At 48.7% G+C, this 25,620-nt stretch overlaps 3 protein-coding genes across 4 annotated transcripts in view; 1 reads left to right on the top strand and 2 right to left on the bottom strand.

The window, feature by feature from the left end:
- Positions 1-8,655, top strand: part of col2a1b (collagen, type II, alpha 1b) — a 43,999-nt gene extending 35,344 nt beyond the window's left edge. For both annotated transcript variants that reach the window (XM_084705988.1, XM_084705987.1), the window contains 16 exons: positions 271-378; positions 747-800; positions 1,007-1,060; positions 1,202-1,363; positions 2,688-2,795; positions 3,321-3,428; positions 3,601-3,654; positions 3,798-3,905; positions 4,182-4,235; positions 4,418-4,525; positions 4,737-4,790; positions 4,938-5,045; positions 5,337-5,625; positions 5,985-6,172; positions 6,477-6,719; positions 7,027-8,655. In XM_084705988.1, coding sequence (XP_084562114.1) covers positions 271-378; positions 747-800; positions 1,007-1,060; positions 1,202-1,363; positions 2,688-2,795; positions 3,321-3,428; positions 3,601-3,654; positions 3,798-3,905; positions 4,182-4,235; positions 4,418-4,525; positions 4,737-4,790; positions 4,938-5,045; positions 5,337-5,625; positions 5,985-6,172; positions 6,477-6,719; positions 7,027-7,173 — 1,947 coding nt within the window. In that variant the 3' untranslated portion in view covers positions 7,174-8,655. The remainder of the gene's footprint in view (positions 1-270; positions 379-746; positions 801-1,006; positions 1,061-1,201; positions 1,364-2,687; positions 2,796-3,320; positions 3,429-3,600; positions 3,655-3,797; positions 3,906-4,181; positions 4,236-4,417; positions 4,526-4,736; positions 4,791-4,937; positions 5,046-5,336; positions 5,626-5,984; positions 6,173-6,476; positions 6,720-7,026) is intronic.
- A 461-nt stretch (positions 8,656-9,116) lies between these two features.
- LOC146272469 (leucine-rich repeat-containing protein 3-like) lies at positions 9,117-16,420 on the bottom strand. The gene is made up of 2 exons (XM_084705989.1): positions 16,320-16,420; positions 9,117-12,916 (listed from the first exon to the last, which is right to left on the bottom strand). Exon 2 carries the CDS (start codon positions 12,658-12,660, stop codon positions 11,758-11,760), a length of 903 nt encoding a protein of 300 aa, XP_084562115.1. The 5' UTR covers positions 12,661-12,916; positions 16,320-16,420; the 3' UTR covers positions 9,117-11,757.
- Positions 16,421-20,627: 4,207 nt separating this feature from the next.
- Positions 20,628-25,620, bottom strand: part of myg1 (myg1 exonuclease) — a 9,900-nt gene continuing 4,907 nt past the window's right edge. Inside the window, exons 5-7 of the mRNA XM_084706148.1 lie at positions 25,176-25,298; positions 24,592-24,773; positions 20,628-21,190 (exon numbers count right to left, since the gene is read on the bottom strand). Of these exons, the coding sequence (XP_084562274.1) occupies positions 21,001-21,190; positions 24,592-24,773; positions 25,176-25,298 (495 nt within the window). The 3' untranslated portion in view covers positions 20,628-21,000. The remainder of the gene's footprint in view (positions 21,191-24,591; positions 24,774-25,175; positions 25,299-25,620) is intronic.

Raw genomic sequence — 25,620 nt, 5'->3', positions numbered from 1 at the left:
CGACCCACTTCAATCGACTCCAACTCAGAAGAACATTTAAATGCCTCAGTGGCAATGATGCAAAGTCATTGAATGATGGCTTCACTTGTCAGTCTACGGAATAGTAACACAGACGAGAAGTCAATAAACGTGCCTAAAATGTTTGGTAAAACTAGGTAGCCTCTACCTGGGAGTGTGTTGAAGTGAGTGTGCTGCTGCTGGCCAGGACAGTTGGCATGTGTGTGAGTCGACGGAACGGTACTGATGGGCCTCTGTCTTCATCCTCCCCAGGGTTCAGATGGCCAGCCTGGGGCCAAGGGAGAGCAGGGAGAGGGCGGCCAGAAGGGCGACGCTGGGGCCCCCGGACCCCAAGGACCCTCTGGTGCTCCAGGACCTTCGGTGGGTATCTCTCTGTCTCTGTCTCGACCTCTCTCTCATTCTGTCTACCTCTCTCTCTCCCCCTTTCTCTCTCTGTACCGCTCTCTCTCTCTCCCTGTACCTCTCTCCATCTCTGTCTACTGTCTCTCTCTCTCTCTCTCTCTCTCTCTCTCTCTCTCTCTCTCTTTCTCTCTGTACCACTCTCTTTCCAGCTTTCTCTCCCTGTACCTCTCTCCCTCTCTCTATCTCTCTTTACATCCATTCTCTCTATCTCTCTCTCACACTCTCTTTTTCTTTCTCTGTGTATCTTTGTCTTTGTATTCAGGCTTCGAATAAGACTGACCCCCAAGGTTCATATCATGAATTAATAATCCTGGTTTACATTTCAGGGTCCAACTGGAGTTTCTGGACCTAAAGGCGCTCGCGGAGCCCAGGGACCTCCTGTAAGTCCTCCTCGCCTGTCTAAAACACATTCTCCACCTCATTAAATCAGGTCGAATATTCAGCAGGTGGGGTTGTATTTTGATACAATATATACTGCTGCAGTTAACGTTGTCATCCTTGTTTTCCTCTTTGCTCTTCTCCCTGCACCTCCCCCTCTCTCTCCCCCCCTCTCTCTCCCCCTCTCTCCCCCTTCTCTCTCTAACAGGGTGCGACTGGTTTCCCTGGTGCGGCTGGCAGAGTTGGACCTCCAGGTCCTAATGTGAGTACAGCAGACCTACTCATCCAGTCAAGTTAGAACTCTGGATTATGAGAATGACAGTGTCATATCTGTCCTCCCTTCAAGGATCTGAAGAATAGATTCTAATCGACAGACGATCTCTCCTCCTCTTCTTTGCCTCAGGGTAACCCCGGTCCTTCTGGGCCCGCTGGTCCTCCCGGTAAAGATGGTCCCAAGGGTGTCCGAGGTGATGGCGGTCCCCCAGGCCGACAGGGAGACGCTGGGCTGCGTGGAGCCGCTGGCACCCCCGGAGAGAAGGGAGACTCGGGAGAGGACGGCCCACCCGTGAGTTCCCGTCCCATCACACTCTTCCCTCCCCGCCCGGGTCCCAACTGGCCCCAGAGCAGTATCACATACACACCTGCACACCTGCCACACCTGCACACCTGCACACAGGGCAGGAAGAGGAGCCACATCAAAGCCAAGGAGAACGCTCTCACACCCCGGTACCTCGGGAAGGTCTTTTGGCACGTCGAAAACAGGTTCTGAGAGTCGTCTCCCAAAGCCTTTGGCTGCCCCTGTGTGTGGAGGGTTATTTATCTGTCATGACAGGAAGTGCAGCTGCCCAGCTCACTTTTGCCAGGGGTTCAGCACGGGGGCAGTAGCCCAGACCATTTAGAGTCTGGAGACACAACGACAAAGAGATGGACAACATGATTGCAGAGTACGACTGAAGGATCTTACACGGCACTCACACAGAGAGAACATAAACTGACTGACACCCACATAGGATGGCTGACAGCAGGCTGTATGGAAATTGTCTACAAATCACCCTCTCAAGCAAAGAGGACAGATGTGCGGAGAGAAACACTTCTACCTCCATCACAGCATCTCAGTCTTCCTCACACACCTCGCAGGTGTGGAATCACTTATTTATAGCACACACACACACACACATGGATGGTTCGGAGAGGGCGATGTAAGAAGAGGGGAAGAGGGAGAGACAGATCGAGGAAGAGAGTGAGAGAGATAGAGGGTGGGAAAGAGAGAGACCCAGGAGGGAGACAGAGACAGATGGAGGGAGGGAGAGAAAGCTAGAGAAAGAGACAGAGGGAGAAAGAGAGAGAGAATACGTCTAGAAAGGAGAGAGAGGGATGAGGGATGAGAGAGAGAGGGGATGAGGTGAGGAGCTGACACACTAGGGACAGATGTGACAGAACAGATTAAACAGAGGTTGACTGGAACCAGTGAACCAGAGGGAGCAAGAGATGGAATCTTGGTGTCAGGATGTGATTTTGAGTGTGACAAGGGTTTCTTGTAGGATATGAACCTGCTTCCCAGCAGGACACATGAGAACACACTTGACTCTGACACAACATGAACCTTATTGAATACAAAAATACAAACCTAATAATAGAAATTGATTGAATACATTAAAAAGTGTTTGATTATTTGATTAATGTGATGCAGTGATGCAGTATCTATCCGTTAGATTAGAAACGGGTTTCAACCTATTTTTGAAACTCATAGAATACAGCACATGAAATGGTTGTGAAAAATAACATCCTTAACACCTCCTTTCCGCTCTCTCTCTCTCTCTCTCTCTCTCTCTCTCTCTCTCTCTCTCTCTCTCTCTTTGTCTCTCTCTCTGTCTCTCTCTCCACTCCAGGGTCCCGACGGCCCCTCAGGACCTTCTGGTCTGGCTGGACAGCGTGGGATTGTTGGTCTTCCTGGTCAACGTGGAGAAAGAGGCTTCCCTGGTCTTCCAGGACCCTCTGTAAGTCTCTCTCTCACACACACACACACACACACACAGCACGCAGGCACACACACACACATACTGTACAGAATCTGACTGACTCAAAGAATCAGGCTGTTAGATTGAATTAATGTACAAGCCAGACAGCCACAGTAATGTGTCCCTCAGTGGTAAAAGACTTGGTCTGTATAGATTCTGACTAAGTATTTGAAATGACATGATGTACAAGGCAAGATTCTGAAGGGAAAGAAATTCGCCCCATTCGAAGCAGATAAAGGGAAGAGGAAAATAGAGAAATAAACATTCTAGATGTCAAACTGATGATGTCTTCCACATGCTGATTCTTTAGCCAGACCATCACATGAAGGCTCACCTTGGGGTTTAGCTGTCAAAAATCCAACTGGCCAATAACCATTGGAGGATGCATCATTTCAACTGATACCACGCTAGGTCTTCTAGCTGCTTTCCTACCCTCCATCTGAGCTGGATCCGGATTGTCGCCCCCTGTTGGTGACTCTGTGCCATTGTGTGCTGTGTGTTCAGGGTGAGCCTGGTAAACAGGGATCTCCTGGTGGAAGCGGAGACCGCGGACCCCCTGGCCCAGTTGGACCCCCTGGGTTGACTGGACCTTCTGGAGAGCCCGGCAGAGAGGTCAGTTTGATTGATTGATGGAGATAGACTGGTTGATTGACTGGTTGATTGACTGACTGACTGATAGATAGATAGATGGATGGACAAAATGATGAATACATTGATTTATAAGATTCATTGATCAGTGGATTTAACATAGTTATTGATATGACGCTGTCTGGTTGTCTGACAGGGCAATGCTGGATCTGATGGTCCTCCTGGCAGAGATGGTGCCACTGGAATCAAGGTACGACTCCTCGTCTCCATTCACTCCAGATGGACAGAGGAACAAGCATGATGTCACTGCAGTAGTGTAGCATGAGCCTCAGTATTATTGTACATTATACATACATTGACTGACTGGACTGCTCTGTGACCTCTGACCCCAAGGGTGACCGTGGTAACACAGGCCCCGCTGGAGCTCCTGGTGCACCAGGGGCCCCTGGAGCCTCCGGCCCTGTCGGTCCCACCGGCAAGCAGGGAGACAGAGGAGAGGCGGTGAGTACCGTCGTACTGACCTGCTGCACTGGAGGCCTGACCTCTGGACAACAGACCTCTGTCGTACTGACCTCTGGTCTCCTATCCTTTGTAGTACATATTTCTGTAGTGCTGACCTGTGTAGTACTAATCTCTGTGGCATTGTCCAAAGGGCCCCAAAAAATTGCAAAAAGGATTGTTGATTGTGTTTGCTGGAGTCTTTGATTGCAAGCCTAGTTGAACTTATTCAAGCTAGAAGGTTCTGTTTGATTGACGGTTCATCTTGCTTTAATCTAGGGAGCCCAAGGACCTGCTGGACCCGCAGGACCGGCTGGAGCCAGAGGAATGGCTGTAAGTGGACCACACACACACCATTACACATGACACACACACACACCATTACACATTTCACACACACACACAGACTTACAATTACACATCTCTCTTGCAGACACACATCCTCACAAGCATACGACAGACACACAGGTGACATAGGCCTAAAATGCTGACGTTGCATCACTCTCTTGGTTCAGGGACCCCAAGGACCTCGCGGTGACAAGGGAGAGGCTGGTGAGGGTGGAGAGAGGGGACAGAAGGGACACAGAGGCTTCACCGGTCTGCAGGGTCTTCCTGGACCTCCCGTGAGTACCCTGGAACCACAGACGAGGTCTAGTCATGATCACAGATGCTCCACATCTGTCCTATGTATGGATCAGCCGATGTTTAGATGAAGTTTTCCTCCACAGATACATATATCATCCTGGATGTTAACTGAAACAGCTGCATTTGTTGGATGGAATCCTTTGAATGGGTGTGTCCTCGTTTCCCATGAGCCTCTCTGTCTTCCCCCAGGGTCAAGCTGGAGACCAGGGTGCATCTGGACCTGCTGGCCCCTCTGGAGCCAGAGTGAGTACAGACGTGTCCGCTCAGATTCAGCCTCGCTCACCATCCCAGCTGCCCTCACACCTGGGCACACGAACGCCTCTCCACGTCAGGATCGTCTCTCAAACCGTGCCTGAGTCGGACTCTGATGCCCATGTTCTGTGTGTTTAGGGACCCCCTGGACCTATTGGACCCGGTGGAAAGGACGGTTCCAACGGTCTTCCTGGACCTATCGGACCCCCCGGACCCCGCGGTCGCTCTGGAGAGACCGGTCCCTCCGTAAGTGTCCCAACGAACTCACTCACACACAGGCTTGACTCATAGGAATAACACCAACATTTAAAATTGCAGAATGCTTAGTCTGTTACGAACCTTTGAAGGTCCTTTTACTTTCCATATCTCTTTACACTATAAACTGATACATGTCCATTATACAGTATTAGTATCTGGAGGTGAGGACGTCTCACTGTATTGCTCCTCCCAAGGTGTCGTCTAGTTCTGAGTTCTCCTGGGAGTTTTCTTTAGTCTTGAGCCAACATGCCCCCACGTAACACTTCTCTCTCCATCCAGGGTCCCCCTGGTAACTCTGGCCCCCCCGGTCCTCCCGGGCCCCCCGGCCCAGGCATCGACATGTCCGCTTTCGCTGGCCTGTCTCAGCTTGAGAAGTCCCCTGACCCCCTGAGGTACATGCGTGCCGACCAGGCCTCCAGTAACCTGCGCCAGCACGACGTGGAGGTGGACGCCACCCTCAAGTCTCTCAACAACCAGATCGAGAACATCCGCAGCCCCGAGGGCTCCAAGAAGAACCCCGCCCGCACCTGCAGAGACCTCAAGCTCTGCCACCCCGATTGGAAGAGCGGTGAGTGGCACGCAGGGGGGGGGGGGGCACGGATGCAGTAGGAACCATTATCCAGGGGTGCACTGGTGTAGTAGGACGTGTAAGCCAGGAGCGCACTAATGTGGCGGGAACCATTAGCTGTAGGTGCAATGATGTAGGGCAAACCATTAGTCAGGAGCACATTGGCGTTGTCGAAGCCAGTAGCCCATGGGTGCAATAATGTAGGAATATACATTAACCTGGTCCCTAACATTAACTCTAGAATTCTAGAATCTAGAATTTAGCAAGAAAGAGACTAGAGTTACAAAAAGAAGGAGTGAATATTTGTAGGTAAAAAGAGAAGTAGGAACCACAGCTGATCCATGTGCATGTGTTTCCAGGAGAGTACTGGATCGACCCCAACCAGGGCTGCACCATCGACGCCATCAAGGTCTTCTGTAACATGGAGACTGGCGAGTCCTGCGTCCACCCCAAGCCTGCCAGCATCCCACGCAAGAACTGGTGGTCCAGCAAGACCAAGGAGCGCAAACACATCTGGTTCGGAGAGACCATGAACGGAGGGTTCCACGTGAGTCTCTCTGTAGGACAACACGCGCTTATCTCAGGCAGTAGAAGTCTCTCCCCTGAACGTTCCCCATCTCCCCCTGAACGTTCCCCATCTCCCCTGAACGTTCCCCATCTCCCCCTGAATGTTCCCCATCTCCCCTGAACGTTCCCCATCTCCACTGAACGTTCCCCATCTCCCCCTGAACGTTCCCTATCTCCTTTGCTCACCACAGCAGAGCTGTCTGGTGTAGCTTTAACCATCCTCCTTCCCCTCCTCCTCCTCCCCTCCTCCTCCCCTCCTCCTCTCTGTCGCCCCCCCCTTGCAGTTCAGCTACGGCGACGACAGCCTGGCTCCCAACACCGCCGCTATCCAGATGACCTTCCTCAGGCTGCTGTCCACGGAGGCTGCCCAGAACCTCACCTATCACTGCCGCAACAGCGTGGCCTACATGGACGCGTCCGCGGGTAACCTGAAGAAGGCCGTGCTGCTGCAGGGCTCCAACGACGTGGAGATCCGAGCCGAGGGCAACAGCCGCTTCACCTACAGCGTCATGGAGGACGGATGCACGGTGAGACGGAGGGAGGCGAGGCGAGGCTTGGATGCTAGGCTACGGGGAGAGGCGGAGGACACGTGCATACTCTGGATGAATGGACGATCGTGTCTTTCTTTCTGTCTTTTTCTCTCTCTATTTCTCTTTCTCTCTCTGTTACTCACTGTCACTACCGTGCGCTCACGTTCCGTACCCCTGCTGCTGCCTTTCACGCACAAGAACACGTGCACACACACGCACACGTGCACACACACGTGCGCGTACACACACCCTGTTCCGTGGTTGTGTCTGCAGTCCTCTGACCAGCATTTGTTCCTCCCTACAGAAACACACAGGACAGTGGGGCAAGACAGTCATCGAGTACAAGTCACAGAAGACCTCTCGTCTGCCCATCGTGGACATTGCCCCCATGGACATCGGTGGAGCAGACCAGGAGTTCGGAGTCGACGTTGGCGCAGTCTGTTTCTTGTAAAGATAGAGGGATGGAAAGAAGAAGAGAAGCGGGAATAGAACAAAAAAAAAAAAAAGAAAAGATGAGAGAGAAACACACACTTCAAAAGAAAAAAAGGAATAAAGAGAGAAAAGAAAGATCAAGACACTTTTTTTTTAAATGGGACTTTTTTTCTAAGTAAAAAGTGCTTTTTCCAAGTCGTACTCCTAGGATATCTGCACTGAATGGCACCAGCAGCAGTCATCTGAGTCATCCAGCACCGCCTCCAGTCTCCCCTGACCCCCTCGCCCCTCTCTCTCTCCTAGAACCCCCCTACGGACCCCCCCACTCCCACCCCTACTCCATCCTGGGCAGCCCTCCCCTGAAGGCAAGGGGACCACGGCAGGGAGAGACAAATAGAAACGTGATGGTGTTATTTATTTATTGTTTAGGTGTGGGTCCCAGGTGTGTCGCAGCCAGTAGGAGCAGCATATATATACTGTACAATAGTATATCAGTCACCCTCCCTCCACACACTCACACACCTTCAGCCCCACCCCACCCCATCCCTCTCCCCACCCTTCTCCACTTCCCTCTCCTGCTCCATATCCACATACTATCTTGTTGAAACCAAAAAATCTAGCTATGTAGTAAGTGCAGGTGTTCCTATTTCGACCGCCAGTGTGTATCAGAAAGTTACTGTGTATTATAATAAAGTCAATGGTGCTATTGTTGTAAAACAAGTCTGTATTTTTTAACAACCAGATACTGATATGTAGTGACATGTATATATGTATATATATGTGTGTGTATACATATATATATATACAGTCGTCAGTGAGAACATTGCACCCTGGGAGTTTGTTTTTCAGGGTGACAAATGTCCCTGCCCCGCTGCCCCGCCCCCTCGGCCTGTAGCTGCCAATCAAAAGAGACTTCCAAAATTCCAAATTCCTCCTAGTTCCTTTTTTTTTCTTCCTTTTTTGTTTTGTTTTAGTTAAGATTTTTTAAGCTACCTCACACTAACAAGAAAACAACTAAACAAAGTATGGCCTTGACCCAGAAGTTTACAGACCCCCAACCTTTAAACCTGGCCGGGAGACATCTAGAGAGAAGCCCTGAGACCCGTCCAACACCAGCCCTCCCCTGATGACGTTTACCCCCTCACCCCTACCCGCATCACTTCCTCCCATCAGCCTCCGCTGACCCCTCACACAGGAAGTACACTGTGCCCTGGCAAACACACTCCAGGACGTAAACCCAGCTGCCCGGCCCCCCTCTGTGCCCCCCAGTCCAGAGAAATGTATCACTAGACACCCTGTCACCCTGTCTGTGCACAGAACGGTCCCTAACCCCAGGACACAGTCTATTCATGTGTGAGGGTGTGTATATTTCTTATTATTAATAATAGTATTATTATTAATAATAATAGCATTATTATGATGATGATGATGATGATCATGGTTTTGTTTTTGTTACGGTTTTAATTAATGTAAATTGGAAATAAAAGACAAAAACAAGTAACTGACTGAAGTTGTTTTTTTATTTTTATTTTTGTTTTTTTTCTCTGTTTTCCCATTGAGTATGCAGGAAGTTGTACATTTGGCTGGCTATTTCCCTCCTGGTTCCTAATGTTCACACCTCACTGTTGGAGGTGTCAGAATCCCCCAAAAAGGTTTCCTGTGTTGTACTTCTTCTGTATGAATTACATCGATCTACACATCTATCTATTCAGGGGGAAGGGTGGTTAAGTGACAAACTAGGAAGACAAAGGCAAGACGGTTGATCGAGATTGGGCCATTTCATTTATGTTTGTTGATGTGGTGACATTAGTAAACAAAACTCAATAATAAGTAGGTTGAGGAGGAGGTAAAATTCATATCATGTACTTTTTGTATGTGTTAAAATAGTTTTTCACTATTTCTTTGAAAGCATGGTAGAGTAGAAATGGGAAACATTGCCAATCATGATCAAACACGCCATGTTGTGAAATTGATTCAGTCATTCTGTACTTTCTTTTCCTTTTCTTCTAACCTCTCACCTTAGCAATAAAAGGTAGAAGCATTTCTATGAATAAAACACAGCCACGTTTGTTTGATTTTGTTTTTATATTTTAGTTTTTTCCATTTTTCATCTATTATTTATATATTGGTTTCCAAATCTATGATGTTATCTTTGTTAGAATAATTATTGACATAGAGAGAAATGAAATCTAAATACATCACAAATAAAATAAATAAATGTAATAAAACCAGCACAGGAAGCATGCTTGGTCCTTGTTTGTTTGTTTGATTGATGTTTTGACCAGATGGAAACTGAAACCAGAACATAAGTTAATGTATCTGTCTACACACAGTCACAGCAACATGATATGAACACCATCTGGACAGAGCACGTCAATTTACACATACTTGTGGACTATAAGATTTCTTCATCTTAGTTCCCTAGTTGAGTTTGTGGACGTCAGACCCTGCCTTAAAACCTTAAAAATATCAGCTTGCTCATATTCATACATTCACAGTTATTTTTGACATAAGTTTGTTTTTCTTGATCGTGCACAACACATCACCACAGCCTTTAGCTTTAAACATCTTACTCAGAACTCCACAGCAACACAGACATAATAAGCCATTTTAGCCTTGCCTTGAACAACAAACCCCCACCTCTAGGTTAAGCTGAATTGATCAACGTCTTGGTGGTATTGATCATCTAGCCTACGGAGTCAGGTCACTTGGTGCACACTAAATTGGTTCATGGACAAACAAAGTACATTCAACACACAGACAGATATTTCAAACACATATACAGTATATGTTACATAAATAAACCATAACTCAACATAGCTGTCTTTACTGTGTCTGAGACACCAGCTGTTTGTCACATTGAGTTACAGGATCAATTTCAATTCAATTTATTTGATCGAGAAGTACAGTGTACATTCATGAACATTAAAATATAAATGCACCCAATTAAAGCCAAAAGGCTTGTTTCCGTTGGCAAACCCCCTGCCAGAGGGAAAAAAGGTTTTACACCCCCCAAAAAAGGCATCAAGTTAAAACATATCAAACATAAAATCTCAATTCACAAACCCCACTTGGTCCTTAACCATGGGTAAAAGGGAAAGAACAATAGGTATACAAACAAGTAGTAAAAAATAATTCTACTGCTAAAAAATTATTATACTGCTTACCCACTAATGATCACATTTTTGGTTAATTATCAACCATGTTTTGAGATTTATTTTAAAGCGGTTGAATGAGGTCGATTCTCAAATGTTCATTCTCAACTGAATCATTCTCAGCTGAATCATTCTCAATTGAATCATTCTCAGCTGAATCATTCTCCGCTGACACTAGACAGTGAGTACTCAGATAACAGTACACCTAAAACAGCACACACAGAGAAGAGTCTGGGTTTGAACCAGGATTCACTCAGGAGACAAACGAACACCCACAGGAAGAGAAGAACCATCCTGGACAGACTGATGCTTTCATACCTCTAATTAACAAAGAACGTCTCAATTATTAAAACCCTGTTCTAAATATGGTCTTAATTTCTCTGAGTGCGAGACAGCCACGCGTCGTCCGTGCGGCAGACAGCGACACCAGATCGTGTTCTCCGCAGCCTTTCAACGCTCCACTCCTGCCAAACATCACTACGACAACGCCTGTGACTCGAAATCAGCCCCTCCCTCTCCATGAAGCCCAGTTTGTACCCCAAAGTACCCCTGGGCACTGAAGCTCATGTGCAACTGTGCAGCTCAAGTGCCCCCCTCCCCAATCATACTTTTTATTTTGATTGGATGATTATCAAGATCGAGGGCAAAGCAAGCCTTGTGTTGACTGTTTTAATGTAGCCCAAAAAAAAAAAAAATACTCCCATAATTGAGGGCCCCTCTATGCCCAAGGGTCCTTGGGAATGTGCCCCGATTGCCCATATGGTAGATCCGGCCTCTCTCTCATTAAGTATATTTAGATCAGTGGCTAGCTGGCTTGTTGACCTTCTTTACAAGGGGGCTTAAACAGCCTTCCCTGATGACGAGCATCCTGATCCTGAATTAACATTTACTCAATCCGCTAGCCTGATTGAGAAACACTTCCCTTGATTGGCTGCGATGGTTCCAGGGGCTGTTCTGTGCCAGAAGATGAAGAGGTCAGCTGGAAACGGTTACAACATTATTAGCAACATTTTTAGCAACATTATTAGGGCCCGAAATGGAAAAGCAATGAGAATAATGAGAGATCAGGTCGGGGAGATATGAATGACACATTCATGTTCTACAGTTCCTCCTGATAATCCAGTTAAGTGCTATCATACAGAAAACACTTTCTACACATTTCAGCATTTTGGCATTCATAGAATCGTAACACTTTTGTAAACCTGGAAACATAACAACATCCGAGAAGACACAACAGCTACAAAAAGAAAATATCGCATGCTTTTTTTATTTTCTTTCATCAACAAATGTAGTCACAGTAATTGTTCAGACAGAGCAGAGAAGGTGCAACTCTGTAGCCTTTACGTTGAGAGTCAAACATCTCATTAAAACGAAATATTTCACCCCCCCCTGCCCTCCCCCAGTGTAGGCTGGAGAGGAGGGTTGCACGAGAACATCGTCTTGACTTCTCAGAAGCCCGTGCTCAGCGTGTCTCCCTCGGTAGGCGTCTTCTTCGGACTCGGTAAACTCTTCAGGTACTCCATGTGCCGTCTGGCCTCGGCCTGGTTCTGCCTGACGTAGTACACCACATACACGATAACCATGAAGAACCACACGAACATGGTCACCAGCATGGCCACGTCAGTGGTCTTCCTCTGCAGGCTGCAGAAGTTCACCCCAGAGTCCAGCAGCTTGACCAGGGGCTGGCCCTCGTGTTCCCCCAGCGACGCCGGGTCCTCCCAGCGGCCTCCCTCGCCCACGCCGCGCACCGAGCTCTCGCACACGATGCCGTTCACCGTCTCCGGCTCCAGGTTGAGCGTCTCCATCAGCTCCTGCAGGGTGCAGTCGCAGTGCCAGGGGTTGTGGTAGAGGCGCGTCTTGGCGCGGGTGGCTCCGAACTCCTCCCGGTTGGCGCGGCTCAGCTGGTTGTGAGAGAGGTCGAGCAGCCGCAGCTCCGGACCCAGGTGCCGCAGGGCCCCGGAGGAGAGGGTGTCGATGCGGTTGTGGGAGAGGTGGAGGTCCTGGAGGTGCGGAAGCCCGCGGAAGGCGTCCTCGGGGAGGTGGCGGATGTAGTTGCGCTCCAGGTGGAGGGACACAGTGTCCGGGGGCAGTCCTTGAGGGACCTCCCGCAGGCCTGCGTCCACGCAGAGCACCGTGCCCGTGTCCCAGGCACAGTGGCAGCTGTCTGGGCACTGGCCACACGCCAGGCCACACATGCCCAGCAAGAGGACAAGGATCCAGACGACCACCCATGACCCCAGCCCACGTCCAGGCCCAAGCCCCTGTCGGTTCCCATCCCACGGCCCCGCTCCTCCACCTCTCCCTCGGCCACCCCATGTCTCACACCAGCCAGTCCTCCAGCCAGCGCACATCGCCTCACCATAGCCCTCCACACACAACAGCTCCAAAAAAAGACACTCCAGCCGGGAGAGAGACCATACCCCAGAAGGACGGAGAGAAACGTCCACCGCAGGGAGAGACACTCAAGCCCAGGAGAGAGAGCAAGCCAAAAAGAGAAACCAGGTACAAAAAGAGACAGTCCCGGAGAGTCCCGGAGAGAGAAGATCTAAAGACACACCAGTCCTCGGAGAGAGCAGATCTAAAGAGACACCAGGGCACCAGCAGAGCCTGTTGAATAAGGTAACAAGGTCAGAGAGTCTGTAAGGCAGACCGACACACACACACACACACACACACACAGCAACAGACAAACATGGTTAGACAAGGGAGATTACAGCGGTTTGAAGGGGAGTGAAAATAGGGTCAGTGAGGAAAGAGGAGAAGCAAACCAGATTACCGTCTGAGAGATCCTTTGTTAAACACGTTTACTACCACACCAGTATCCCGCATCGACTTTGCCTGTGCAAGATCATTGATCACGCAAAACCTTGCATCGATTATGTTGGTCATGTCTGCTAAATGTAATGTTTACTACTTTCACGGCATTTAGCACCACAGGAGATTTGTAGACATTGTCCTAAAGCCGGATCTGTGTGTGGAACTTGCTGAACAGTTGGATAAACACTGGTGTGGTGGAGGGGTTGGTGCATCGTTGGTTATATTGTTTGTTGAATGTTCTCGTCTGACAAGGTAGCTAACACATTCTGTTTTTTAACAGACGTACAGCGTGCAATCCATCCGTGCAGGAAGCGCACGTGCATGTTGACATTTGGTTCATTTAGATTCATTCATTTCAGGTGTTAACGTCAGTTGAAGAGAAAGGTTGATATGTTCAAAACGTGTTATTTTAGAGATGAACAGCTGCATCCTTGTGTGTAAGATAGTATAGTGGCAACCATTCATCCATTATCCAACAAATACATAATGAGAGTAAATGAGAGGGAGAGGGATGTGCAGAGAATGAATATCCATCATGTTTAATGACAAAACAGGAATTGTGTTGTCTGTCTCTCTCCCTCCCCTAACATCACCACACAAACACACACAAACACGCACAAACATTACATTCATGAATACAAGCATTCATTTACTCATCATCCCCTTTTTTTCCCCCATCTACCCACCATAGTCTTTCATCACATCTTAGAAGGGAGCAGAGCAGTGTGTGTGTGCGTGTGTGTTTGTGTGTGCGCGTGTGCGTGTGTGTGTGTGTGTGTGTGCGTGCAGCGGGTAACATTAAAAACAAAATGATCAATAGACCTAAGCACTGCTGCTACACTATTACAGTCTGAGCCATCCATCTAGGCTATGTCTCAACCGTGTCAATAAAAGCACCCAGGCCGAGTGGTTGTGGCCTGGGCCACTTCAACCCAGGAGACGCAGCCTGGACACCCTCAGCATCATAAGAGGAGCTGGCAGACACCTGGAGAGAGTGGTCTGCAGTGTTCACACTCACACAGGGATCAATTTGACTTCCTTGAAGGGTCAATTTCATCTCAGTTTTCATTTTCAGACTTTTTTTTTTTTTTTGGGGGGGGGGGGGGGGGGGGGGGTTGTTTTTATCGAGCCCCTGGACTTCCACAGAAGTACCTCGCTGTTAAAACCGTAGCCTCAGATATGGCCTGACATTTTTGAGCCTGTCACCATTTCACCAAACCTTTCACTGACTGAATGTGGATTTGACATATGGTGTTCTCTGTCCACTCAGGAACCCATCTACCTTTCCATGCACAAATCCACTCTATGGCAAATCACAATTACTCATACTATCTAAATAGGTCCTCAGTGGTTATTCATCATTATTGTGTGCCCTCATCTTCCTGCTAAAAGGCCTTGGTAATATACATTGCATTTAGTCATTTAGCAGACGCTCTTATCCAAAGCGACTTACAGTAAGTACAGGGACATTCCCCCCGAGGCAAGTAGGGTGAAGTGCCTTGCCCAAGGACACAACGTCATTTGACACGGCCAGGAATCGAACTGGCAACCTTCGGATTACTAGCTCGACTCCCTAACAGCTCAGCCACCTGACCCCCCCCTATATAAAGAGGGTACCTGGCCCAAGTCAGGGTGACCTACATGCAGTGGCCTACAGGTGAGTGACATCCTTTCCCCACTGCTGTCTGCTGCTGTCAAGCTGAGCCATAGCAGATACACAGGACCTGGGGGACATCAAGGTGTACACACAGCACGATGCTCTGTCTGCCTCCAATCAAATCAACTCATGTTCAGTCCTCACAGGCACCGGCAGAGCCAGGGTCTACACCACCCATCATGTCGTTAGCGACCTGTTGAACGACACTAGGTAAGGAACGGGTGCCACCGATTGTATTTCTGTTGAGTTTGCGTTTGGTAAGGAAGGCAGGGTGGTTTTACATTTACATTTAGTCATTTAGCAGACGCTCTTATACAGAGCGACTTAAGATAAGTACAAGGGACATTCCCCCCGAGGCAAGTGTGGTGAAGTGGACACAACATCATTTGACACAGTTGGGAATCGATCCGGCAACCTTCTGATTACTAGCCCGACTCCCTCACAGCTCAGCCACCTGACTCCCTTTTAAGCTTTTCTATTATTTGGCACCGCTCTCCGTTCCCTTGCACCTTTGTCGGGGTTGTTAGTCCTAATAATAAACTGCCTTTTGTTGCTATGTCCTTGAGTCAAGTGTTGCCTTAATACTTAAGGTAAACCATCTCACTGTACGTTTGGGTTAGCAGTGTGGCATCCCCCTCTGCCGCCCTAGGTACACACCATCTGGGGAGGGGATATAACACCAGGTCGCAGACATGGAAGCTCACCTCACACAGAGAGAAGTACCTCACAGGCGGAAAACGTTTTTTTTGTCGTGTCACCACTTTGTGTCAAGTGGTTCCAAAAACCAACTGTTGTTTAAAAGATTTCACACTGTTGTGTGGAACCCCATGACAAAACGTTTTTAAGTATATCTGACATTTCATTTGAGAGCAGGTGACCACAGGGGTGCAATGACAGGTTCAGTCTTTCCATCAGTGAGTGATCAATTTATCAAAGTGAGCTAAATCAAACCCCAGGATCAACAGTTGAATCTACTGATAATGAACATAAAGGCTAAGTTATAACACCAATCAACACATTTAAGAATAGTTAGAGGTTTTATTTTAAGTAGGCCTACTCTGAAATTTCAATGAGAGAAACAGAGATTTAAAAAAATGTGTGTGAGTGTGTGAGAGAGAGAGAGAGCGCGAGAGAGTTGTTATCACTTCCATTTCCCCGAGACAGAAGATGGTGTGAGAATTACATGTCGAAGAAGGTATTGTTGTGAAAACACCTTTAAGGAAATCTGGAAACCTATAGGCCTAACCTATTAAGCGTATGAATGGCAAACCTACGCGAATAAATTGTATTTATTGAAAATTATCTTCATATTAAAGTATGATTATATTATCATATAATTCATTCCTGGAATCATTTAACGAAATATAACCAGCACGTGGATGACTTCCAATCCTATTTTCGCTAACGCATAAAAACAATATTCCAAACTATGATTTACAAATATGTGGTCACTCAATAATTTAAACCTAACGTTAATGGGCAAATAGTGCAGAATGCAAACGGTAATATTACCCGTTTTGTATGTCTGTTACGTACCTGTCTTCGATAAATGATTTAGAAGCTGTATTCCACAAGCGACGATAAAACTCAGACTTTCTTGACAAGTGCGGTCTCCATCCGAAGGTGTCGTAGACTACCAGAGACAATGTTTTCGATAGTTGCAGTGTTAAGTCAGCCCCTTGCAGGTCCAACTATCGAAATAATTGTCACCCTCATTGTACTTTTTTCAACTGAATAAAACCTTGCCATGTTACCCAGATAACTAGTACACCAATGTTTGGCATTTGACAATCCAGATAAGAATAAAACTCTCTCTCTCTCTCTCTCTCTCTCTCTCTCTCTCTCTCTCTCTCTTTCTCTCACACACGCTCGCTCTTTCCGTTTTTCTCTCCTGCTTAAAGAGACAGTGGCGTATCTCTATTTATCATAGTCAAGAGCACCGACAAATGATGGATTTAGTCATCAACAGCTTTAGCGACAGGTTAGTCTAGCACCTACCACTAGCAAGCTGTTTTAACTGAACCCAAAGACTTCACTTTATTTCAAAACCCTTTCAGAAAGGCTGTTCAATAAAACCGTCACGTTTACATAACACACATTGTCTTTTACTTCAAAGCATAAATAATTGTGTAGAAAACAGAAGCTCATACCACTTCATGTCTTCTCTGCTAATCAGCAGACACACAGGACAGTTAGTGGCTCTGGCGGAGCTACATCTGCCGATCCAGAAAGGTGAGACATCTTTTGATCACACATCTCATCCTCCTCATCCCTTCATCATTCCTATCAAACGAAAATGTATAGCATGTCTTATGCAAAACCTTGTCAAGATCAGTGTAAACCATGGATATGTTAATATTATTAAGATATTCATTTTGCATAAACAAACACACACTCACACACACATACACACACACACACAAAAAAAATCATGCATACATTCATCCCTATACTGGTAGCCTGAATGCATCAACATGTATTCAAGTTAATAATCCAGAAGGTATTTACTCAGGAAGTACCTGTGTCGTCCCTTTACAGCCCTCAGGGAGGAGATTGCCTGAATGACAATAACGGTGACACATTTTTTTCCCCTGTCTTCCACTTCCTCCTAAATGTCATAGTCTGAAGACTGTTAATGATAACTGGGCAGGCAGGAGACCTGTCGAACTGTCCAAATGCCATTCACACTTGACATTAAAATGCTTTTGTGGAGCTCATATTTGGTAGGATTCCCCTATATCCACCTAACAAGCCCGAGCCATTGGAGATTCTGGCCTGATGTTTATGCAAGACTCTCTGACGTGGTTGCTGTTGTTAGTCCTTGTTTTCCCGATGATCAATGCAGAGGGACTTCATGAATATCTACGGTTTTGCTGATGGGGGAGCGAATGCCTCCCTGGAGCAGGTTGTGGAGCAGCTGGGGCGGGAGATAGCGACCTTTACAACCAGGTTAGTCTGGCCTGGAGAAGTGGGAAAGATGTTGAGGGTCTTCTAGCTCTCGTTCATCTTCCTCTCCTCTGGGGGTGTGTGGGTCGCATTGAGGCTGGGGGCTGGGGGCTGGGGGCTGGAGGCTGGGGGCTGGAGGCTGGGGCTGGAGGCTGGAGGCTGGGGTCTGGGGGCTGGAGGCTGGGGCTGGAGGCTGGGGTCTGGGGGCTGGGGGCTGGGGGCTGGAGGCTGGGGGCTGGTGGCTGGTGGCTGGAGGCTGGGGGCTGGGGTCTGGAGGCTAGGGGCTGGGGGCTGGAGGCTGGGGGCTGGAGGCTGGTGGCTGGAGGCTGGGGGCTGGAGGCTGGGGGCTGGGGGCTGGAGGCTGGGGGCTGGAGGCTGGGGGCTGGGGACTGGGGTCTGGAGGCTGGGCGCTGGGGTCTGGAGGCTGGGGGCTGGGGCTGGAGGCTGGGGTCTGGGGTCTGGGGTCTGGAGGCTGGGGCTGGAGGCTGGGGTCTGGGGGCTGGGGTCTGAAGGCTGGGGGCTGGGGACTGGAGGCTGGGGGCTGGAGGCTGGGGGCTGGGGGATGGGGGCTGGAGGCTGGGGGCTGGGGGCTGGGGGCTGGGGGCTGGGGGATGGGGGCTGGAGGCTGGGGGCTGGGGTCTGGGGGCTGGGGGCTGGAGGCTGGGCTCTTCCTGAAAGCAGGTCATTTGGCTGGTGAGGTGGTGGTTCCAGTGGATGAGGTCAAGGCTGGAAGCGTATTTTCCCTCCAGGTCTCTCTCAACTTGACCACAGGTCATTGGGTCTGAAAGCATGTTTACAGCACAGTGTATGTTCCGGGGCCGCGGAGTTTAAGCTCTCTGCTGAACATTCACTATCATCCGCAATCAGGAGAACCCCACTTGAGCAGACCGGACACACCAGCCTGTAATTGTAATCGCATAGGCTGCAGGACATCATGAAATAGCACAATGTTTTTCCCAATTGTGTCTGTTCTGAAAATATACAGTTCCTACTGTTATTATTGTACCACAGAAATTCTTTTCACCTCAGTTCCCAGTTCCCAGGTTTTGAACAGCTCAGTGTTCGAGTGCTGAAGATGGTTGTGAACAGCAGTGTTCCAGTGTAGGCTGCTAGGGATGGTATTTGGCCCATTCATGCAGACATCCGTTGACCCATGGGAGCACTGCTCAATGAATTAATATGAACACACTCCCTTACTCTGAGACAGATTAGGATTTCAACAGATTAAAACATAAATCGTGACTGCAAAGGATTGTCTCAGACAGTGATTGGAATGAGACCTTGACATAAACCCAACAAAGCAGAAATAGGGAGGGAACATTTATAATACTAAAATGTGTGTGTGTGAAAGAGCAAAGCTAAAATGACCCTTTTTGTGAAAAGACCATTGAAATTGTACCAAAACATGAAGTTGTTCCCAGAAATGAGCCAGTGCATGAAATTGAGTTCAATATTCAGAGGTCCTCCCTATCACCAGGGTGCTACATACTGGCATGCTCTTCCAGTAGTTTTTTAACAACTATGAAGGGTGAGAGTACGCCACTATGGGATCGCTCTTGGCTTTAAAAAGGAAAACCAATAGTCTGTGTCTACAAGTAGGATTTAGAGTGGTAGAAAAACTCCATTCTGATTAAGATACGACAGGAGAAACGGCAAGTGAAAAAAGAGGGGGGGGGAGGGGGTAAGGCTGTGTGTGTGTGTGTGTGTGTGGGGGGGTAAGGCTGTGGGTGTGTGTGTGGGGGGGGGTAAGGCTGTGGGTGTGTGTGTGGGGGGGTAAGGCTGTGGGTGTGTGTGTGTGTGGGGGGGGTAAGGCTGTGGGTGTGTGTGTGTGTGGGGGGGGTAAGGCTGTGTGTGTGTGGGGGGGGTAAGGCTGTGGGTGTGTGTGTGTGTGTGTGGGGGGGTAAGGCTGTGGGTGTGTGTGTGGGGGGGGGGGGGTAAGGCTGTGGGTGTGGGTGTGTGGGGGGGGTAAGGCTGTGTGTGTGTGTGTGGGGGGGGGTAAGGCTGTGGGTGTGTGTGTGTGGGGGGGGTAAGGCTGTGGGTGTATGTGTGGGGGGGGGGGGGTAAGGCTGTGGGTGTGTGTGTGGGGGGGGGGGGTAAGGCTGTGGGTGTGTGTGTGGGGGGGGGGGTAAGGCTGTAGACAAAGAAGGAAGACTCCTGAGAGAGACGCACCAGAGAGAGAAGCAGCAGTGATGCAGGGAGAGAAGCAGCAGTGATGGAGAAAGAGAAGTTAACCGTACCCGTGAAACACTGCAAAGGACAATCAACGTTGAAAGACTTTTGACAGCCTTAATCAAGAATAAAGCTCATTAATTGAAATGTATTATAATGCAGCGACTGCATACCAAAACGTGCGTGGCAGCCAGGCTTTGACAGACGAGCGGGAACATAAACAAAGGTACAGACACAGGCCTGAGAGAGATGGAAAGGCTTGTGAAGACCAAAAAAAAGAAGATTGACTGGGTGAGAAGAAACCCTTCGGGAGTGTTAATGGGCAATCCATTACACTGCTTTATTGGTAGTAAATTGACTGCACAGCTCTCCTCACATCCTGCTGTAACTGGCCATCGCACCGTGTCACAGGCTGCATTTCTCATGGCATTTGAAAGATTAATTTGAATTAATCTATAACGGGTGATTATGAATGTTCCGGTCACAGAGCTGAGATGTGTGTCTGTCCCTTAATGCCGGTGGCGGAATGAAGTCCAAAAGCTCCCCGTGTGTCAAGCAAACAGAGCAGGGAGGGACGTCTCTCTGAAAGGACATCCTCCACTTCTTCTGCACTACTCTACATCCACGAGAAATCAGATGAAGATATTTCTAATAATGGTGAAAACCCTTTTTCTTTTTTCTAAACCTTATACGGTACAAAACCCAACATACAAGAATAAGACATTGAAATTGTGTTCAGATTGTATTTTATTACAAAAGAAGTACACGACATTTTCCCACATCTGGAGCGGTATGATGATAGTGATGGTGACAGTGTGTGTGGGGATCATTCAGGGTTGGGCTCATCCAGTCCATTATAATTCATTTAGTTCTCAAGAATGTAATTCAAATTAGCTGTCTGGTTATAAGTTGATAACTTGAGAATAGAGAGCAGTTAAAACTAAAACAAAAAAAAATCTCCAGAATTTTTAGTTCCAAACAGGGAAGCAAAATTGAACGTCTATGGCAGAACGCGTGAATTACAATGGACTCGAGGCCCTCTCCCTGGTTCCAGCTGGCGTGGAGCTGAGAGGAGGGGGGCAGGCGGCCGAACGCGGCCAGGTCAGCTGTTCCCGCTGGCGGGGGACTTGGCCGCAGCCTGCAGGGTTCTCCTGGCCATCTCCAGGGCCCCCTCCCGCGTCCGGTTCCCACCGATGAAGCCTCCGGCGTGGACGAAGATGCATCCTGGGATGCCGCTGAGCTCCGACAGCGCCTGGTCACGAACGCCGCGCCACTCCTCCAGCAGGGACAACCTAGGACAGACGGCCACACAGACGGACGGCGTGAGGTCGGGGACAAGGTGTGACCGCTACATATGTCACTGTAAGCCCTAACACTGGGAAATGTGTCCCAATAACACACACAACCACACACACTGATAGCTGGACACACACGGACTTGTTTTTGTCAGAGCTGATGAGTTCATTACATTCTTTCCTGTCCTGTGGTATTCCAGTGTTTTCTGAGGTCCACATCATTCAGAGTCAAACTCCCAGACACATTGACCTTCCCCTGCTCCAAGGGAACACAGCTAGTGTTACCCCACTCATCTGAGCCTGCCTCTGTCTAATCACACACTCGGTCTGACCTGGTTACAGAACAGTTAAGACAAGAACAACAGCAGCAGTAGCGCATGTCCTCTTAAGTCCCTGGTGAGCACACGGCCCCGCCCTGCACCCTCCTCCCTCCACCCTCCTCTCAGCAAATACAGCAGCTTTCATTCTTCTCTAATAGTGCGGAAAATCCCTCATCGACGCGGCCGGGTGCAGGGCGACACGCTGCCATCGGAGTCAATAGGTAATCTGACGGGCTGGAGGAAAGATTGCCTCGGCTCGTCTCTGGAGAAACCAGCAAAACCTAGGTTCCACCTCATACCGGATCCTGGCTGCCAATCTTTATTCTCCCTCCCACTCTAACCACCCCTTCCTCCATCCCTTCCTCCACCCCCTTCCTCCACCCCCTTCCTCCACCCCCTTCCTCCACCCCCTTCCTCCACCCCCTTCCTCCACCCCCTTCCTCCACCCCCTCCTCCACCCCCTCCTCCACCCCCTTCCTCCAGGTCACCTAATCTCCCATCAACAACAGCATGATTGGATCGAGGAACGCGTGCTGCTCTACACAGCTGGCACTAATCCAGTCATTTCAGATCAGTGATTTCCTGATGGAAAGGCGGCTTGGGAAGGCTTCACGACTCCAGCCTCGTCCGCGAGAGGAGGGTGATGGTCGGTTTTGACCGCACGATCATGACCGTCCAGCAACACAAGCCCGCTATGATCAGACCCCTTGGAACAGCTTGTAGCATATTGAAAGCATGGGCCACGAAGCGTCTGTTTGTTCCACACATACACACATTCCCTCTGTTCGCTCTCCTCGTTCCAATCAATCCTGTATGTACAGAGAGCTATAGGTTCCCCAGGCCGGCCTGTCAATCACTCTTCTGAATAACGTTAGTCCATGATGACAGGTAGCAGGGTGGGAGGGCTACCAGGAAAAGGTCAACATACGCCGTAATTAAAGAGAGCGGGAGAGATAGAGAATATAAAAGACAGAGATGACAGGATAATAGAAATGTCAGAGAATGACCGGTTCTTTAAGACCCCTGGTGACCAACCTCAAAATAGCAGCACAATTAACAGGCCTGGAGGTTTCCAACCTCAACCTAGCAACAAGATGTCAGATGTCACACAAAAGGTGTGATGAGGATAGTAACTAGCTGGGATTTCCATGTCAAAAAATACAAGAGTTTCAGGCTCTTGAATACATCCTGAAATAAGCAGTGCTCTACAATCATATGTTTTTGGGCTTGACACCGACATCATTTTCAGTCGTTTCAGTTATTTTGTGAAACCCAACTGCTGCTCAGTTGCAGTTTGACACGTCACACAGTCCATCTCTGACAGACAACAAGAGCACTGGGACACTAATCCAGTTAGCACTTCTTCAAAACAAAAATAAATTATATATATATATATTTTAAACCCTGTAAAAAACACTTTCTCTGTAAAAGATCTGACTGATTACGCATACAATTGTCCAAGTTGAAACTTTGGAAGGATTGTCGACAGTGCGCCGCTTGCTTTTCCTTGGCGGCGTGAGATGATATAAATAGATATCCCATCAGGTGCGGTACCAGGGACACAGGTGTCAACAACACCCCTCATGCACGGATCCTCCTGCAGCTTGCAGAGAGAGCAGCCGTCCTGAGACACTGCCATCTGGAGCGCTGATCTCATCCCCTCGGCCCTCCTCATCCTCACCCGACATCGTCTCGGGTGCTTCACACACTAAACACAGTCTGGAGACCCACTCCGGACCACTGAGCGCCATTTCTCAATTTTTAGGGGGGGGGTCAGGATCATTCCTGCGCATATTCTGATGAGATACGCAGTGGAGTGGAAACGAGTAGGGGGATAGGGGTGAGACGCAGAGAGAGACAGAGAGAGAGAGACAAGAAGGAGGAATTGATAGACAAAGAAAGAGCAAAAAGTAAGAACAAGGAACAATACCAGCCTGATGATTTGCGAGGTGTGTCATTATTCAAATTAGCATACAATACAACAACCTGCCTGCTTTCAAGTGACATAGTAAGCGACTAAAATCAGCAGAAATAGTTAATAATTCTCTTATGCATAATTGGAAACTGCAGATGGCTTGATTTCTGTGGCAGAGACAATAATAGCCCACTACCGGAAAGAAAGGCACGCCAAAAACAACACACACACACACACACACACACACACACACACACACACACACACACACACACACACACACACACACACACACACACACACACACACACACACACACACACACACACACACACACACACACACACCCTGATGAGTCACAAGCAGCACTGAAATAGAGAATATGAATTCATCTCCCAAGTGTCTGTTGTTCAGGAAAGACTCAATGGCACGTCAGGCGGCCATCTTGGACAGCCTCCCATAGGGAACACTCACTCACCCAGCACGGTCACTACCAGCATGTCTCAGCCAGCCACCAATGCACCATGCACACACACCTTTACATTTACATACAAACACACACACACACACACACACACACACAAGGAGATCTTCCCAGAGCCAAGTGTCTGTCAGGTGTGTTTTATATGTATGCAGCCTGTGGTGCATACATATACACACATAAACATGCCAACGTGTTTGTGTGTCGTTATCTTAACATGCACAGTGGGTTTCTTCCAGGCCATTACACAGCTGCACGTGACTAACACATCAAGCTGGAAGTTCCCCTTTCGAAAACAACCACAGAACAAACAACCAAACGGGGAGGTCTGAGATGTAAACCACCCCCTGGAGATCTGCAGCTATCTTGCTTCCTGCAGGCGATTATGTTGCCGTGCCGACAGTCTGGTCCTTAAGGGGATGCTTGGACTCCCAATGCCCACTAAACACACCCTTAATGTCTGTACTGAACGGCGGTTTGGAGGTGCGTTTGATTCGTCGTCATGCAGACACGGGAACACCCAGGGGAGGAGTGAGGATGCCTGTTTGTTGTGTGAAGCGTGTAGACGTGACTCTCACATGAAGGGGTCAGCAGGCAGGGATGTGCTGGAGCACTGTGCCCAGGTGTTGAGAATTTGTTCTCCTGTGATGTCCCTCAAATGGTAAATGAGTGTGTGTGGTACCTGTTCTGGAAGGTGTTGAGGCCTGCAGGAACACACTGGACTCTCCACTGGTCGTTCTGGTCGGGGTACAGGACAAACTTGATGGGCGTCTCCACCTTCAGCTCCTTCTCCAGGCTGAAGAGATGCTCCTTCCAGGGACAGCCTCCCTGAGGGAACACCAGGACCTCCCCACTGGGGTCCACCTGGGGACCACACCCAACACTGAGTCAAACAACCCAACACCGAGTCAAACCAACCAACACTGAGTCAAACCACCCAACACCGAGTCAAACCACCCAACACCGAGTCAAACCACCCAACACCGAGTCAAACCACCCAACACAGAGTCAAACCACCCAACACAGAGTCAAACCACCCAACACAGAGTCAAACCACCCAACACAGAGTCAAACCACCCAACACTGAATCAAACCACCCAACACCGAGTCAAACCACCCAACACAGAGTCAAACCACCCAACACCGAGTCAAACCACCCAACACAGAGTCAAACCACCCAACACCGAGTCAAACAACCAACCCCAGACACTGAGTCAAAGCATCTCCACAAAGCCTGGTGTGTGTGTGTGTGTGTGAGTGTGGTACCTTGGTCCTCATCTGGACCGCCCCCTCCACTACCACGCGGGCTGGAAACCAGGAGTTCTGGTAGAAGTCCACTCTGTCCAGGAACTCAGCTTCCACCAGAGCCAGGGCTTTCTGGAAGCCCTCCTACAAGGAACACACACACACACACACAGCATATCAGACACCCCTGTTAGGCTAGCATCTGCCTAGTTAATGCTAATTGGATGCATGAGTGCGCTAGCTAGTTTGCATTTAACAAGGTTTGTGTCATCTTCTATTCACATTCATTTTTTCATTTCTGCCCTCCATGCCATTGAAAACATATCCACTATTGTTATGCTTGTGTACAACTGGCAACAAACAATGAAATGTATAATGATGGATGCAATGTTATTGTAGATTTTTTTTTCTTGAATTAAAAACAAAGAATTAAATATTGCTAATTGGAGTCCATCCTAACACTTTT

Source organism: Hypomesus nipponensis, chromosome 9 (assembly GCF_054491055.1).
Source record: "Hypomesus nipponensis isolate SF chromosome 9, ASM5449105v1, whole genome shotgun sequence".
Taxonomy (NCBI): domain Eukaryota; kingdom Metazoa; phylum Chordata; class Actinopteri; order Osmeriformes; family Osmeridae; genus Hypomesus; species Hypomesus nipponensis.
This window is presented reverse-complemented; position numbering and strand designations above follow the sequence as displayed.